The sequence below is a fragment of the Microtus oregoni genome, unplaced genomic scaffold (assembly GCF_018167655.1).
Source record: "Microtus oregoni isolate MIOR12 unplaced genomic scaffold, Mior012 000054F_ref0000373, whole genome shotgun sequence".
Taxonomy (NCBI): Eukaryota; Metazoa; Chordata; class Mammalia; order Rodentia; family Cricetidae; genus Microtus; species Microtus oregoni.
The window spans coordinates 13,386,498-13,400,849 of NW_024543830.1; the positions used below are offsets into that span (position 1 = coordinate 13,386,498).

Genomic DNA, 14,352 nt, shown 5'->3' on the forward strand with positions numbered 1-14,352 from the left:
CCCTGTCTTTGTTATAGCCTGTGGTGAACACTGACTCTCTGATCGTGTCAGGCCAGAGATATGACTTCGTTGGCCCTGAGAACTCTGGCTATTCTGAAGTGGGAGTACAAGTATTTCTGAGGTCATTGTGACTCTTGAGTCATCGTTTCTGGCATGGCACGTATGAGCAGCTGGGCTCTCCCCATGCTGCACATAGGCCAGCTCCTAATAAAGGGTCCTGAGCTCCATCCCCGTAGCTGCCAGACAGTTGAGATGGGGAGGCTGCTGCTCTTGGCTGGTGAGTATGGCGGATCCTAGCAATGCCACAAAGTTCAGGAGATACCAGTTTGTCATTTCCCTGGTGCCCAGTAGAGCAGTCCGGGACTCAGAGAGTCTGGATTAACAAATATGAGATAAGTCATAACAAAGAATCAGAGGCACTAAATGGGGAAGGGCCAGAGAAGCAGGTCTCCAACCAAGTTGTTTTCTTGCTTGGGCTTCCTCTTGGACCAGTTTATTCAGAATTTCTGAGAAGAGGACTGTGATATGAGTACTATTGAATCTATAGCCAGAATTGAGAACCGCTGGCTGAGCGCTTTAGCAGGACTTCTGCCGTCGACCCTATGCAGAGCATGTGTAGGTACATGGTGATAGCTACTAGGAAAGGGGCTTAGACTAGCTCCACTGTTAACCTGTAAGGAGAGGAAACCAGTGGCTGATGTGCGTCACCATTGGTGCATCTGCTTGTGTATATGGTGTTAGCTGGAGGGGTCACTTGCATATCGGAGGGTGTGCAGGGGCATGCCACAGTGCGTGTGTACATGAATTTCTTCATTTCCTGCAGGGCTGGTTCTTCTGATGAAACACAGTGATGGTAAGGAAACCACCTTCTCTCCTCCATAGCCAGGGAGATTCTCTGGCTAGGAAATCTCCCTTCAGTGTCTCCTGGACTCTACCTGACTTGGCTCCTTTGTCAGAGGTTATTAAATCCATTGGAATTCAGCACAGGATGCTGGTCACTTGTTTGTATGGCTCAATAGGTCCCTGGATCTAGACTGATAAGAGCTTCTCTCTTCTCCCAGCAGCGAAGGCAAGAGTTTTAGGGGCATGTGGAGGAGGTGTTGATGTATGTGGATGGATTGGAGACCGTTACAGTGGCCTGGTCCCTTTGGCTGGGCTTTCTCTACCCTCTGGAAGCCGAGCTCCCTCTTTGCCCCATGCTCTCTGCTAATACTTGCGTCCTTGCCAGGTACTGCCTACAAGCTGGTGTGTTATTTCACCAACTGGGCTCACAGTCGGCCAGGCCCTGCCTCCATCTTGCCCCGTGACCTGGACCCCTTTCTTTGTACACACCTGATATTTGCCTTTGCCTCAATGAGCAACAATCAGATTGTTGCCAATAATCTCCAGGATGAGAACGTTCTCTACCCAGAGTTCAACAAACTCAAGGAGAGGTATGTTAGATGTGCTGCTGGGGTCTCAGATTTTAGAGCTAGAGGAAAATTCAGCTTCCCTGGTCTTTCTAATCCTACCTTTCTCTCAAGTGGGGATCTGAGCACTAACTAAGAGCTCTCTGTTGACCAGCCCCCTGAGCTGCTTCTTGCCTTGATGACTTGGTAGTTAGTGTTGCCTGTCCGTGGATGGCTTCACACTCCCTTCTCCTGGTAAACTCTGGCTCCCCCTTTGAGGTGTTAGGTGCTTCAAAGAGGCGTGGGGTGCTTGCCTATGTGCTTGCTGTTACATTTCAGTCAAAGGCACATTGTTATTGCTCAGTGAATGGGAAGATGAGTGACGAGAGATTTTTAGACTCTTCTCTGAAAATGTTATTGGGAAGTGAGGGAGCTTGGGGCGCTTTGTAGTCTTGGTGCACAGAGCTGTAAGGGTCTTTGGAGTGATTATTCATCTCCATTTCCTTTACTTCTATGGTCTCCTCCACATGCCCTTTCCTATTCTTCTCATGTCCCCTTCTCCGTTTCCCAATGTTTTCCCAAAGCCCAGAAGAAAGAAGAGCAGTGACCGCTGCTGCCCCTAGAGTAAGGACCTACTTACCCACTTTCTTCCCCACATCCCAGGAACAGGGCCCTGAAAACATTGCTGTCCATTGGAGGCTGGAACTTCGGCACATCACGGTGAGCTGCCCTGCCACTGTCTTCTCTCTGGGAGGTAGAGCAAGATGAGCTGGAAGTGAGAATAATGGTGTGTGTGTGTGTGTGCGCGCGCGCGCGCGTGCGAGTATGAGAAGAGGGGCAGGGGAACATGACAGACAATATGGATAATATGGTACATTAACACTGGGAGTGCGGCCAAGTGGCAGAGAACATGACCACAATAAGACAAGACCCTGTGTCTGACCCTTGGTACCATCTGAAAATATACCCAAAACAAAACAAAACAAAACACAAGACCACTTGGAGATACAAATCCATGGGAAAAAATACCAAGGAATTTAGGCATCAGATGTGAAACTTAGGACCAGAAATGAGTGACAGGCAAAATGGGACACCCACAAATAAATCTTGAGTTACTTTTGTTGGAGGCAGCACCTTTATTTCTGAAGAAAGTTTTATATAGGACAAGAAGAGTAACCCCCAAACCTCACAGGCCCTGGGCTTTCCCACTCTGTGCATGGAGCTGGCTGTGTTAGCGATAAAGAAGCAACCCAGGATATGCTGGTGCAATTGCAGGGACTCACAGCACGCATCCTTCAGCATCCTTCATGCAGTGGCCACTTTTGTTAGTGACCCCATCCAAGATACAATAGGGAAATGACAAACTACCTTCATATTCTCAGAAGGAAAGTTTCCTTGCTTCCTAGCTAAGGTCTGGGGGCAGAGCCTGCCTTTCAGCTTTGGAGAGAGACCTAACAGTCTGGGACCCCCAGGTAGGATGGAGGATTCCAGGTGGGAGGTGTTTAACAACTAGCTCTGTCCAACCCCAGGCCTCATCTCTGGTTCTTTGACTTGCTGTGAGCCTAAAGTCAAATGAGATGCCACATGTATTTATGTATTCATGTATGCACGCATGTAAATATGTATGGATGGATGATGTCTTGTGAAATGGCTGTATTTTAAATTATTAGGAAAAGAAAGCAAGAGTCACAAGTATTAAGGAACTTTCAAGGTTTCTTCCAGGTGTCCTTGCCCCTCAAGGGGGCCCAGCTGAGTGGTGACCGATAGACAATGGCGTCCCGGTCCATTTATTTCTAGGTCTACTTATTTTATAATCACTTTTCACAAGGTTAATCTGGATTTGCTTCAAGTTCAGCTCTGATAAGCAAGAATTACTCTTGAGTGTTTTGCTATGGAAAAAAAACAAACAAAAAATCAAATAAAGCCAAAGAATAAAAGGGTCGAGAGTGGGAATTCTTCTTGAGAGCACTTTGCTTCTTGTGACAATTTAAGCCATGAGATGGGGACATTTCTAGGGCCTCAGAGATCGCTGATTTTGAAGACAGTGTTCTTTGCCTTACCCTGGTCTCCCTGCAGGTTCACCTCTATGCTATCCACAATTGCCAGCCGTGAGGAGTTCATTGATTCAGTTATATTCTTCCTGAGAACACATGGTTTTGATGGGCTTGATCTCTTCTTCTTGTACCCTGGATTACGAGGCAGCCCGGCGAATGACCGGTGGAATTTTCTCTTCTTAGTGGAAGTAAGGCCAATAAGAAAATGGTTTTACTTTTCATTTGGGGTCAGTGGGTGTTAGGTAACATAAGTTTGGGGCAGGCAGAGGAAAGGAACAGAATATTCTTCTACAGACATTCCCTGGACATGCTGAGTCACACTGTTGTGGAGTGGTTGCCCTGTGGCTGTTTCTGTCTCCCTCTGGATCTTGCCCCAGCTCTGTAGCCTAAGGGACACTTTCTCTCTGGAGTTTCTGGGCCTTGTTCCCAGCCTGCTCTCTTTGTCTGTGTTAACTCAAATATCATGCTGGTATGCTGTCTGTCTTCACATAGCCTGTGTTCTCTTTCTGAACCAGGCCTGGCTTAAAGAGTGTAAAAAATTTCTGCATGTGGTCTCTCTCTCTCTCTCTCTCTCTCTCTCTCTCTCTCTCTCTCTCTCCCCCCCCCCCCCCCCCCTAGGAGCTCCAGTTTGCCTTTGAGAAGGAGGCACTGCTCACCCAGCGCCCAAGGCTGCTGCTGTCGGCTGCTGTGTCTGGTGTCCCATACATCATACAGACGTCTTATGATGTGCGCTTTTTAGGAAGGTGAGTGGATGTTGTTCCAAAGTGGCTAGAGGACTGTCTGAGCCTCTGTTTGCTGTCCCCATGTTGGTGAGGTTCTGGGATAAGCTGAGGAGTGGAGTGAGGGGCTAATGAGGTGAGGATGGGAATGATATGCTCCCCATCCCTGGGCTTTTATCCAAAAACTCAGAACTGGGTTTTGTACTGCTGACTTATAACACCATCACCAAAGGTAGAGTCTTCTTCAGGGCCCCATTGCTGGAACACATAGATGGCAAATGCCATGGGGCCGGCCTCTTCCTCCCCTGAGCACACGAATAGACATATAACATGCAATCGACGATAGTGTCAGAGGGCAGGTGAGTAGCATGCAATGCCGTGGAAAGCAACACAGGAATGCCCAGCCGGACTCACATTTTAGAGGAGATATTTTTGCAAAAGTTAAAAAAGCAGACAAAAATAGGTAGGTTATAAATCTTTCTAGACACGCTGGCTCTGAACTCATTTTCTTGACTCACAGTCAAGTATTAAAGAGAAAGAAACCAAGGTTCACGTGGAGAAAGAGGACATGCTGCCCCTGTGTATTCGCAGGAGGGAGGGTGTTTTCACGTGGGAGGAAAAGAGAGACCCAACAGGGAAGAAAGCTTATTAATGCTCATTGTGTTGCCAGGTAACAATGAGAGAGTACTACCTTGACCTATCTGGGTGACTTTCAAAATATTTGTTAATATGAGTTCCCAATGATTTACCTTTAAACTGTAAAATGTTGGTTGGATATGATATTATATACTCATCTGTAATCACAGCACCAGGGAGGTAGAGGAAGGACGATCAAGAGTTTGAGATTAGCGTGGGTTGCATAGTCAGTTCTAGATCAGCATGGGTTATATAATAAGACATTGCCAGTTGGGCGGTGGTGGCACATGCCTTTAATCCCAGTACTCCGGAGGCAGAGATAGGTGGATCTCTGTGAGTTCGAGACCAGCCTGGTCTACAAGAGCTAGCTCCAGGTCAGGAAAGGCTCCAAAAATCTGTCTCGAAAAATCAAAACAAAAAAACAACAACAAAAAAAGACACTACCCTGAAAGACAGACAGATAGACAGACATGCAGACAGACAGACAGAGAGGGCGAGTCTATTTATGACATTCACCAGATTAAATTAGACAACCAGCATAAGCCCTTACATTCTGGCATGATACATACTCAGGTAACATTCGGCCACTATGATAACGAAAGCATTCTGGGAGAGTGGGCATCAGCGGTTCTTTGGCAAACATCTGTTTTCCTCCTATGGGACGGCACTGTGGTTCGATTCCTGACAGTTTATTTAAACCTCTGCCTGCACTCTGTCCGGCCTGCATGTCCTCACTTCCTTGTCTGAGCTCTTTTCACCTCCACCTATCCTCTCAGGATGCACAGAGTTTGGTGTGCAGCTATCCCTAGCCAGCAATTCATTGTATCCCAAGGTGCCTTGCTGACCCTGGGCAGGTCCGTGAGAGCAAAAAGCTTTGATGGTTGACTTACAGCTATTTAGTTGAATGGTGCTGTGATGATCTGAACTGGGTAGTTTAGTTAGCCTGACATTCATATCTGCTCCTCTGTTCCTCACAGACGTCTGGATTTCATTAGTGTCTTGTCTTATGACTTACACGGAAGTTGGGAAAGGTTTACAGGACACAACAGTCCTCTGTTCTCTCTTCCTGAAGACTCCAAATCTTCGGTAAGGGAAGACCTCAGGTGATCTAGATTTTCATCCTCGAGCCCAGGCAGTTGGTGAGGTTATCTTCTTCCCACCCACAGGCATATGCTATGAATTACTGGAGAAATCTTGGGGCACCCGCAGAGAAACTACTCATGGGCTTCCCCGCCTATGGACGTACCTTTCACCTGCTCAGTGCATCTAAGAATGGATTGCAGGCTGCCTCCACGGGACCAGGATCTCCTGGGAAGTACACCAAGCAGGCTGGCTTCCTGGCTTACTATGAGGTGATGGGATCAGAGACCTCTGTCTAGTAGTTGGGGCTCCTCCCTCAAGCTGGAGCAAGAGCTGGTGCAAGAGCAATGGTGCATGAGAGCTAGAGACAGGGCAAAGAGACTTTTTTTTTTCCAGACAAGGGAAATTCACTGAAAAATTTTTTTCAATTTGGGGTTGTGGAGGCCTTTGTGAGAGGTAAGAGGCCAGGGAGAATATGGATGGAAAGGAAAATCTTAAATGTTACATAGGTAAATTGGTCTATGGCCTAAATAAAGTGCACGCCTTTTAAACACACACACACACACACACACACACACACACACACACACACAAGCACATATGCACAGAAGAATTTTGGGGGTAAGTAGAGGACAGCAGGGTGCCAGTTGAAGAGTTATCGCCCTCCTTTAGGGAGGGATGGAGCTGCTGCATGGGCCTCTAAGCTCTGCTCCCCATTGGATCACTGGAACTATTTTCCTGATAATTTTATGAAACATGGCTGTGCATGATAACACAGTTGAAAGAATGTTTTTTTGAGGGCATGATAGATTATGGAAACTTCAGCACACAAAACCTTTAAAGTACAACCAACTGAACAACCAAACCACCAAACAACTTAACCAACAACAACAACCACAAAAACCTCACAAAGAATGACTTAGATATTAACTTCTACAGCAGAACTTGAATGTTGTCTCTGCAACATTCGGTTTCTAGCACAGTACTGGGATTTCAATGGGCACTCAAGAGTGTGGTGGGTTCTAACAACCTAGTCTACTCTGCCTTCAAGACCGTTAGAGGCACTAGTAAGATAGCTGCCTAGATGGGGCAGCTGGTTCTGAGCTCTAAACAACACAAGAGAAACTTGTTTCTGAAGACAGCAGAAGAGATGCAGTCCTGGTCACTGGTCAGGTTTATTCGTCTTAGTGTTGTGGCGCTGGTGTTATTTACCAGACCCTGACTTACTTTGTTTCTGGTGAATGTCAGTCACTTTTCTACCTTTCTTTCTTTTTCTCTCTTTCTCTCTCTTTCTTTCTTTCTTTCTTTCTTTCTTCCTTTTGTGTAAACCATGGACACTAGAGGAAGGGCCATGTAACAGAAGGGACATAGTCAGTATGTAGAGGAAGGCCTCTGTGAACAGTTTGCTTGCTCTCTCCCTGGGAAAGGTTTCCCCTGGATCCTTTCTCCTGACAAGAAGCAACTGAGTCTCCTGGTACTTCTCTTCAAGGCATTTCATGGATCTTACTGTGTCCTCCTGGCAGGTCTGTTCCTTTATCCAGAGTGCAGAGAAACACTGGATTGATTATCAATATGTCCCCTATGCCTACCAGGGGCAGGAGTGGGTTGGCTATGATGACACCATCAGCTTCAGTTACAAGGTGAGACGCTTGTTCTTTCCTGTTCCAGCATTCAGATTCTCATTCGCTTTGATGGGACTCTCCTGTATACTGTGTGCGTATGCGCGTGTGCACATGTGTGCAGACAGGGTTTATAGTTCACCAGCCATCCATGTGTCAGGAATGAGGAAAGGCTTCCTGAGGGAGGAGGGGGCAGGAAGAAATGGTGAATTTTGAGCGACATCTTCTCACAGGTTTAAAGTAGAATTTGGGTGAGGCAGGGTATTTCTATGAAGAGTCTAAAATACTGGTGAGAGTTTAATCCTTCACTGGGAATATGTGGCTTGGTGTATGACTTTCAGTTTGGAAACTTGGAGCCATTATTGAGACATAACTACTTTAAATATTTTAGCTCCTGCCTAGGGCAGGCGAGTTAGCAAAGGAAGCAGGCGAATTATGCTAAAGTGGATAGCCATCTTTCCACATTCTCCCAGAGCCACTTGCCTGTGCTCAAAGACCATTCCCTCCCCTCCCTCATCACCACCCCAGTGTCGACACAGAAACAGATTGGACTGTTCATGCCAGTGGAGAGGGAAGCCGGGCAGTTTAGCCCTTCTGTCTAAGCTCCAAATTTCACAATGTCCAGCCTGCTCGGTGGTCCAAACCTCACGCACAGCCAGGAGAGCCTCAGTTTGTCACAGTGCCTTAAAGTTTTCTAGACTGGTTTATTTTATGGATACGAACGCTTTTCCTGCTTGTATGTGTGTGTACCACTAGCATGGTTAGTGCTCTTGACGGTTAGGAGAGGGTGTTGTTTTCCCTGAAACTGGAATTACGGATGATTATGAGCCACTGTGTATGTGTTGGGATGCAAACCTGGGTCCTCTGTAAGAGCCGTAAGTGGTCTTAAGAGTTGAACTATCTCTCCAGCTCCTCACACTAGGCAATGAAGAGAGGACATTTATGACTATAATCTGCATTGAACTCTAGCCTCTACTTCTCATTAGCTATGGAATCTTAGAAATTTCATATGACTCTTATCTTTCTTGGCCACCTTATTCGAGAAAAATAAATAATATTGCCAATATTTTTAGGCCTGAAAGAATACCTATATACTACAATGTGAATGAGTTTTTGAAGCTATTATGCTAAGTAGAATAATCAGTCAAAAGAAAACTGATAAAGTCTGTATGATTCCACTTATCATGCTAAGTATTTAAAGGGGCAAACACACAGAGGCAGGAGAACTAGGGTAGGGAGCCAATTCAAGATGCTGTTCTGGCTTCCTGTTTCACTATGAATAGTTTGTTCTGTGGTCCAAGGAAACGTATAGCTTGTAGGTAGGATATGCTTCTAGAACCCTTAGAGCTTCAAACTAATAGTCACTCTTCACCTCCTTTCTTGTATTTTACATTTCTGGAAAATAAATCTCACAAAAGAGCAACATGGCTCAGCAATGTCACACAGATATTTAAATAGGATAGAATCTTTGGGGACTTGTTTGTTTGTTTCTACCAGAAAGCACCCAGCAAAATAACAACAGGTTCGGAATTTGAGTGCAAACCCTGCCATTTAGTTATAGCTAAACTTTAAAAGTCATGGAGGATAGCCTTTTAATCTTCCCATCTGTATAAAGGGCGCACGGTATCTGTTTCATGGTTACTTTTCAACAGCACTGTAACATTAAGTATGTGGAAGATTTTAAAAGATAAAATGATCTCGTAGTTCAGCTTGATGGTGACGATGGTAGCAGGCGAGGGGCATGGAAACAGTAGCTAACATCAGGAAACATTGGCTCTGTGCCTGCTAAAGTGAAGGAGTATTCCTACCTACATAACACGTAAGGTTTACCATTTTACCTATTGCTTAATGGTGGGGGTGTTGAGACAGGGTCACGTGTAGGCACTCACTTGTAACCACGACTAGATTTGAACTGCTTTTCCTGCTGCTGAGTGCTGAGATTCCAAGCACGAACCGTCATGCCTTCCCTGCATTTTAGCCATGTTGAAACCCACAAGTCAGTGCCATTAAGTGTGCTCACATGTCGTTTGGCTCTCTTACCGTTCGTCTTTACAGCTTCTCCATCTTCCCCAATTCAAACTCTGAACCCATAAACATTAACTCCCTCCCTCCCCCCCCCCACAGCACCTGACAATGACTAGTCTACTTCCTGCCTCTGTGGGTTCGACTGCTTTAAATACTTAGCACAATAAGTGAAATCATATCGATTTCATCATTTTTCTTTTATCTGATTATTTTACTTAGTATAGAGTATCTTCAAAACACGTTCATGTTGTAGTATGTAGTCATTCTTGGAAATATTGGTCTTGGAAATATTGGAAATACTATTTTTCTGGAATGAGGTGATCAAGGAAGAAGAGAGTCATATAAAAATTTTAAGGTTCCATAGCTAATGAGAAATAGAGGTGATTCTTTTTATAAACGTCCTCCTTCATTGCCTTCTGCAGGTTTGCTCATCTTCTGTTCTTCCCCCTATACCCAGACTGGAGGGTGGTTAGTAACTGATTGTTACTTTTGCAGGCAATGTTTGTGAAAAAGGAACATTTTGGGGGTGCCATGCTGTGGACACTGGATATGGATGACGTCAGTGGCACTTTCTGTGGCAATGGCCCTTTTCCCCTTGTCCATATATTGAATGAGCTCTTGGTACAGGCAGGTAAGTAACGAGGACCAGGAAGGCAGGGTTCTAAGTGGCAGACCAGACACTGGTGGGTCTATTCTGCTGGGTGTAACTTCTTTGACATGACGTTGAAGGAAGACAGCAAACTTTAATGTCAACCAAATTTGACCTCCTTGATCTTTCTTTGCCTCATCTGAAAGTGAGATAGTCCCAGACGCAGGGCATTTTGACAAACTAAATGAGCTAATGGTCTAACAGCATACTGTTTCCTAGTTAACGTTCATTCCTGGTTTTTCTTCTCATTTCTTGAACAAGGGGACTAGAAAAGCTGTACACACACACACACACACACACACACACACACACACACCTTTTGACAGTAGCAGCTGCACTGGCAGTTGGGACATCGAATGTAAGAGCTGCATTCCCTTAGAGATCAGGGCTGAAGCTCAGCCAGGACAAGCACTTACACGGGTTCTAATCTAAGGTTTACCACTTGTGATCTGGAGTCTCCAGGCCTCAGCTTTGTTTCTGACACCTCCTCCAATATGGCTGTGGACGGCCTCTCTTTGAGGTGTTCTAACAACAAATTAGGCCTTGAACAATGGGTCTGGCTAGAGGTACCCAGAGAGGTTAAAGTGAGGGTATAAACAAAGGGACCTAAGAGCCTTCCATGAATTAGCCACCAGAAATGCCGCAAATCCACATAAGGCCCACAGTTTGGGTCTATGATAACACTTCAGGGTAAGGGAACAGGTCTTCAGTGTGGTGAGATTTTTATCTTTTCCCTCTGGGAAGTAAATCTTGAAATTCTTCAATGCTGGATTTTTGGGTCAGATTTTTCAGCTTTGGAGTTGTTGGGAGTTGATAAAGGATAGGAAAAGGAGAGGTGGAAATCTTACCATTTTTTTTTCTGATAATTTTTCTCCAGAGTTCAGCTCAACTCCTTTGCCACGATTTTGGTTTACATCGCCTGTGAATTCCTCAGGACCTGGTTCTGAGAGTCCGCCTGTGACAGAGGAGTTGACCACTGATGCTGTAAAGATTCTGCCGCCAGGAGGAGAGGCTATGGCTGCTGAGGGCCCCAGAAAGTATGAAAATGTGACTACAATCCCTAATGGTGGATTCGTGACCCCTGGGAGAACAATGTCTCCTGCAACACATACTGTAGCTCTAGGAAGTAACACCATGGCTCCTTGGGCAAATGCTACAACCTCACTGGACCTTCTGTCTGAGACCATCACTGAGATGACAGTGATAGTCCAGACACAGATACCAGGGGGAGAGACCACGGCCACAGTGGGCAATCAGTCTGTGACTTCTAGGGGAGAGATCACGGCCACAGTAGGCAATCAATCTGTGACCCCTGGGGGAGAGACCATGGCCACAGTGGGCAATCAGTCTGTGACCTCTGGGGGAGAGACCACAGCCACAGTGGGTAATCAGTCTGTGACCCCTGGGGGAGAGACCACGGCCACAGAGGGCAATCAGTCTGTGACCTCTGGGGGAGAGACCACAGCCACAGTGGGTAATCAGTCTGTGACCCCTGGGGGAGAGACCACGGCCACAGTGGGTAATCAGTCTGTGACCCCTGGGGGAGAGACCACAGCCACAGTGGGTAATCAGTCTGTGACCTCTGGGGGAGAGACCATGGCCACAGTGGGTAATCAGTCTGTGACCCCTGGGGGAGAGACCACGGCCACAGGGGGCAATCAGTCTGTGACCTCTGCAGAGATGGTTACAACTCTTGCCTATCTTCAGACTATGACTCCCATTGAGGAGGGAACATCTAGAAAGAAGGCTGTGGCCCTTGAAAGGGTTACTGTTCCCCCTAGAGAGATGTCAGTTATCCCCAATGGGCAGAATACATCTCTAGAGTGGGGGAAATTTGATTACTGAGGTGGAAACTTACTCCCAGGATGGGTGAACTGGTCCTTACGTAGAAGTGGAGGACAGGATGCTGCCCTCTGGCTCCATCATCCTGTCCCCAGGATATGCTCCTTTCTCTTTTGAAAATGGCTTCACTCTTACTGATGGGAACTCTCCTTTGTCAACTCAACAACTCTTCGAACAAATCTCCTCTCTCTTAAGAAAAAGAAAATTCAGGACACATTGTTATGTATCAATGAACTCTCTTGGTGGCAAATCCTAGGGGAAAACCCTTGCTTTTTCTTCTATATGATATGACAGAAGCCACTTCAGGCTGCTACCCATGAGCATTTTGTGGGGCTAAGCTGACACCAAAGCCACCATAGGGTAATTTCCTTTCTGTTGAATAAACTGGAAGCATGAGAACCTTCCTGTGGTCCCTCCATTTATTTTATTTTTATGTTTTATGCGTGTGTGCCCTACACATTCAGGTGTCTGTGGAGGCCATAAGAGGGCATTGACTTCTTGGAATCAGAGTTCTAGCCTGGCATGGGTACTACCAACCCAATTCTTGGGCTGTACAAGAGCAGCAAGTACTTTTAACTTCAGAGTGATTTCTGCAGCTCACGCTGAGATTCTTAAAATGTTGTCAACAATCCAATTGTCAGCTTCTTTCTTTCAAGGTGAATTCCTTCCATTGCTGGTTTTGGAAACATCTTTGAGTCTAGTCTATAAAGATGTTTCTCTTTGTAGATGATGAGTTTCCGTCTCTAACACGAGCACCCACACAACATCACTGGGGACCAGAGCCAAAAATCTATCTCATCTAGAAAGGTTTCCCACGATCCTCGAAGGGAGCTGTGAGGGAGAGGAAGAAAGTGGATTTCCAAGGACATTTTCTGTTTGGAAAATTTTATTTTATTTTATAAAAACACCCTCCCTTACTTACTCCTCAAGAAGATGATGAGAAAACAAAACATTAATTTAAAACTATTTTTTATAGGGGCTGGAAGGATGGGTTAGCAATGAAGAGAAATGGCTATCTTCCAGAGAATAGGATTTTGTTCTCAGAACCCAGACTTAAAACTGTTTCTAATTCCAGCACTAGGTGAAGGCGCACACATGGACCACATGCATACAGGCGGGCTCTTCATGGAGTTCTTCGCTCAAACTTGGGTTGTCAGGCTTATGTGTTAAGCCTTTTTATCACTGTAGCCATCCCCCTTGCCCATCTCTATGGTCTTAATGCAACATGCCAGTCTCTAGAACTTTCTCCTTAGGTGTTGCTTAACGCCTACTACAACATAGATTCTGAGAAGAGTTTCCCTTGGGAAGCAAGTTGGAATTTATTTAAAGCAGGACATCACCAAGTGGGAGACGGGAGTTTGTTTAAAATGATTGTAGGTGACATTCTGAAGTCTCTAGATCTAAGTGCTGTGAGTTAGTTGGGCAACACTTTGTGGGAAATGGACTATATTCTGAATATAAGAGAAATTTATAAATTTTGTGCCTGTGATAAAAAAAAAGCTTTAGTAGCCAGGGTTTTTACCAAGGCTACATTAATAACTTACTAGAACCCCAATGATTAATGTTAAGACTCTGACCTTTTGAAGTCATGCCTCGTATTCTATTTAAGTCTCATTGTTTTTCACATACCTTAAATCACTTCCTTAGACCTTTACAATTTGCATAAACTTCCTTTTTTTTCCCCTTCTGGAAACATCTAATCATTTGCTATGAGACATAAGGGCTTGATTGTTGAGAGCAGTCATTGAAAAGCAAGTTCTTTTAAATGAAAGTAAACATTTGAGTAACAGCATGGTAGCTTCAATTGTGTTTACACTGAAGCTTGTTTTGTGAGTTTTTCTCTCTCAGCATGAAGCCTGCCAGCAGGGTAAACCTGTCGGTGGGTTTGCCTTTAGCAGCAGGAGACCTAGTAGGTGGAGAAAAAGCAAGACCTGCTTTTGCCTCGCTATTGGCCTTTCGTCTCTTTATTAGACCATCGGGTGTTTTAGACACAGCTTCACAGAGTTAAACAAATGCAACATAAACAAAAATCACAAACCTGAAAATATTCCCCAGCATTTCCCCCTTTTTCTTTCTAAACAAAAGAGAAAAGTTTTAACTTTAACATAGTATGACTGCATACAATAAGAACAATTATCAAGTAAAGATTACATTCACAAGGTACTGAATTCCAGTTCATTTGTGTCTGGTAAATTTAAAGAAAATACTCCATAATCTACCTATCTTAGAAAATCCAAAATTGTATACCTAACTTGGGTGTAGGGTGATGAGCCCCACAAAAAGCAAAATGAATAAAATATCCCACAACCTGAGACCGAAAACAAAGGTCATGCTTTGTTA

The 14,352-nt window shown here is 45.1% G+C and overlaps 1 protein-coding gene across 1 annotated transcript; it reads left to right on the top strand.

The window, feature by feature from the left end:
• The first annotated feature begins 228 nt into the window (after nt 1–228).
• LOC121437880 (oviduct-specific glycoprotein-like) lies at nt 229–12,405 on the top strand. Its single transcript, XM_041637998.1, has 11 exons — nt 229–277; nt 824–853; nt 1,229–1,433; nt 2,052–2,108; nt 3,465–3,630; nt 4,061–4,185; nt 5,775–5,883; nt 5,964–6,149; nt 7,401–7,517; nt 10,017–10,152; nt 11,048–12,405. Exons 1-11 carry the CDS (start codon nt 253–255, stop codon nt 12,013–12,015), a joined length of 2,124 nt encoding a protein of 707 aa, XP_041493932.1. The 5' UTR covers nt 229–252; the 3' UTR covers nt 12,016–12,405.
• Nucleotides 12,406–14,352: the final 1,947 nt, after the last annotated feature.

Excerpts from the sequence above, each read along its gene's own strand:
- LOC121437880 (XM_041637998.1), top strand. The coding sequence starts at position 253 with ATGGGGAGGCTGCTGCTCTTGGCTG. Across the intron at positions 4,186-5,774 it reads GATGTGCGCTTTTTAGGAAG|ACGTCTGGATTTCATTAGTG; the intron begins GTGAGTGGATGT and ends TGTTCCTCACAG. Across the intron at positions 7,518-10,016 it reads CCATCAGCTTCAGTTACAAG|GCAATGTTTGTGAAAAAGGA; the intron begins GTGAGACGCTTG and ends TTACTTTTGCAG.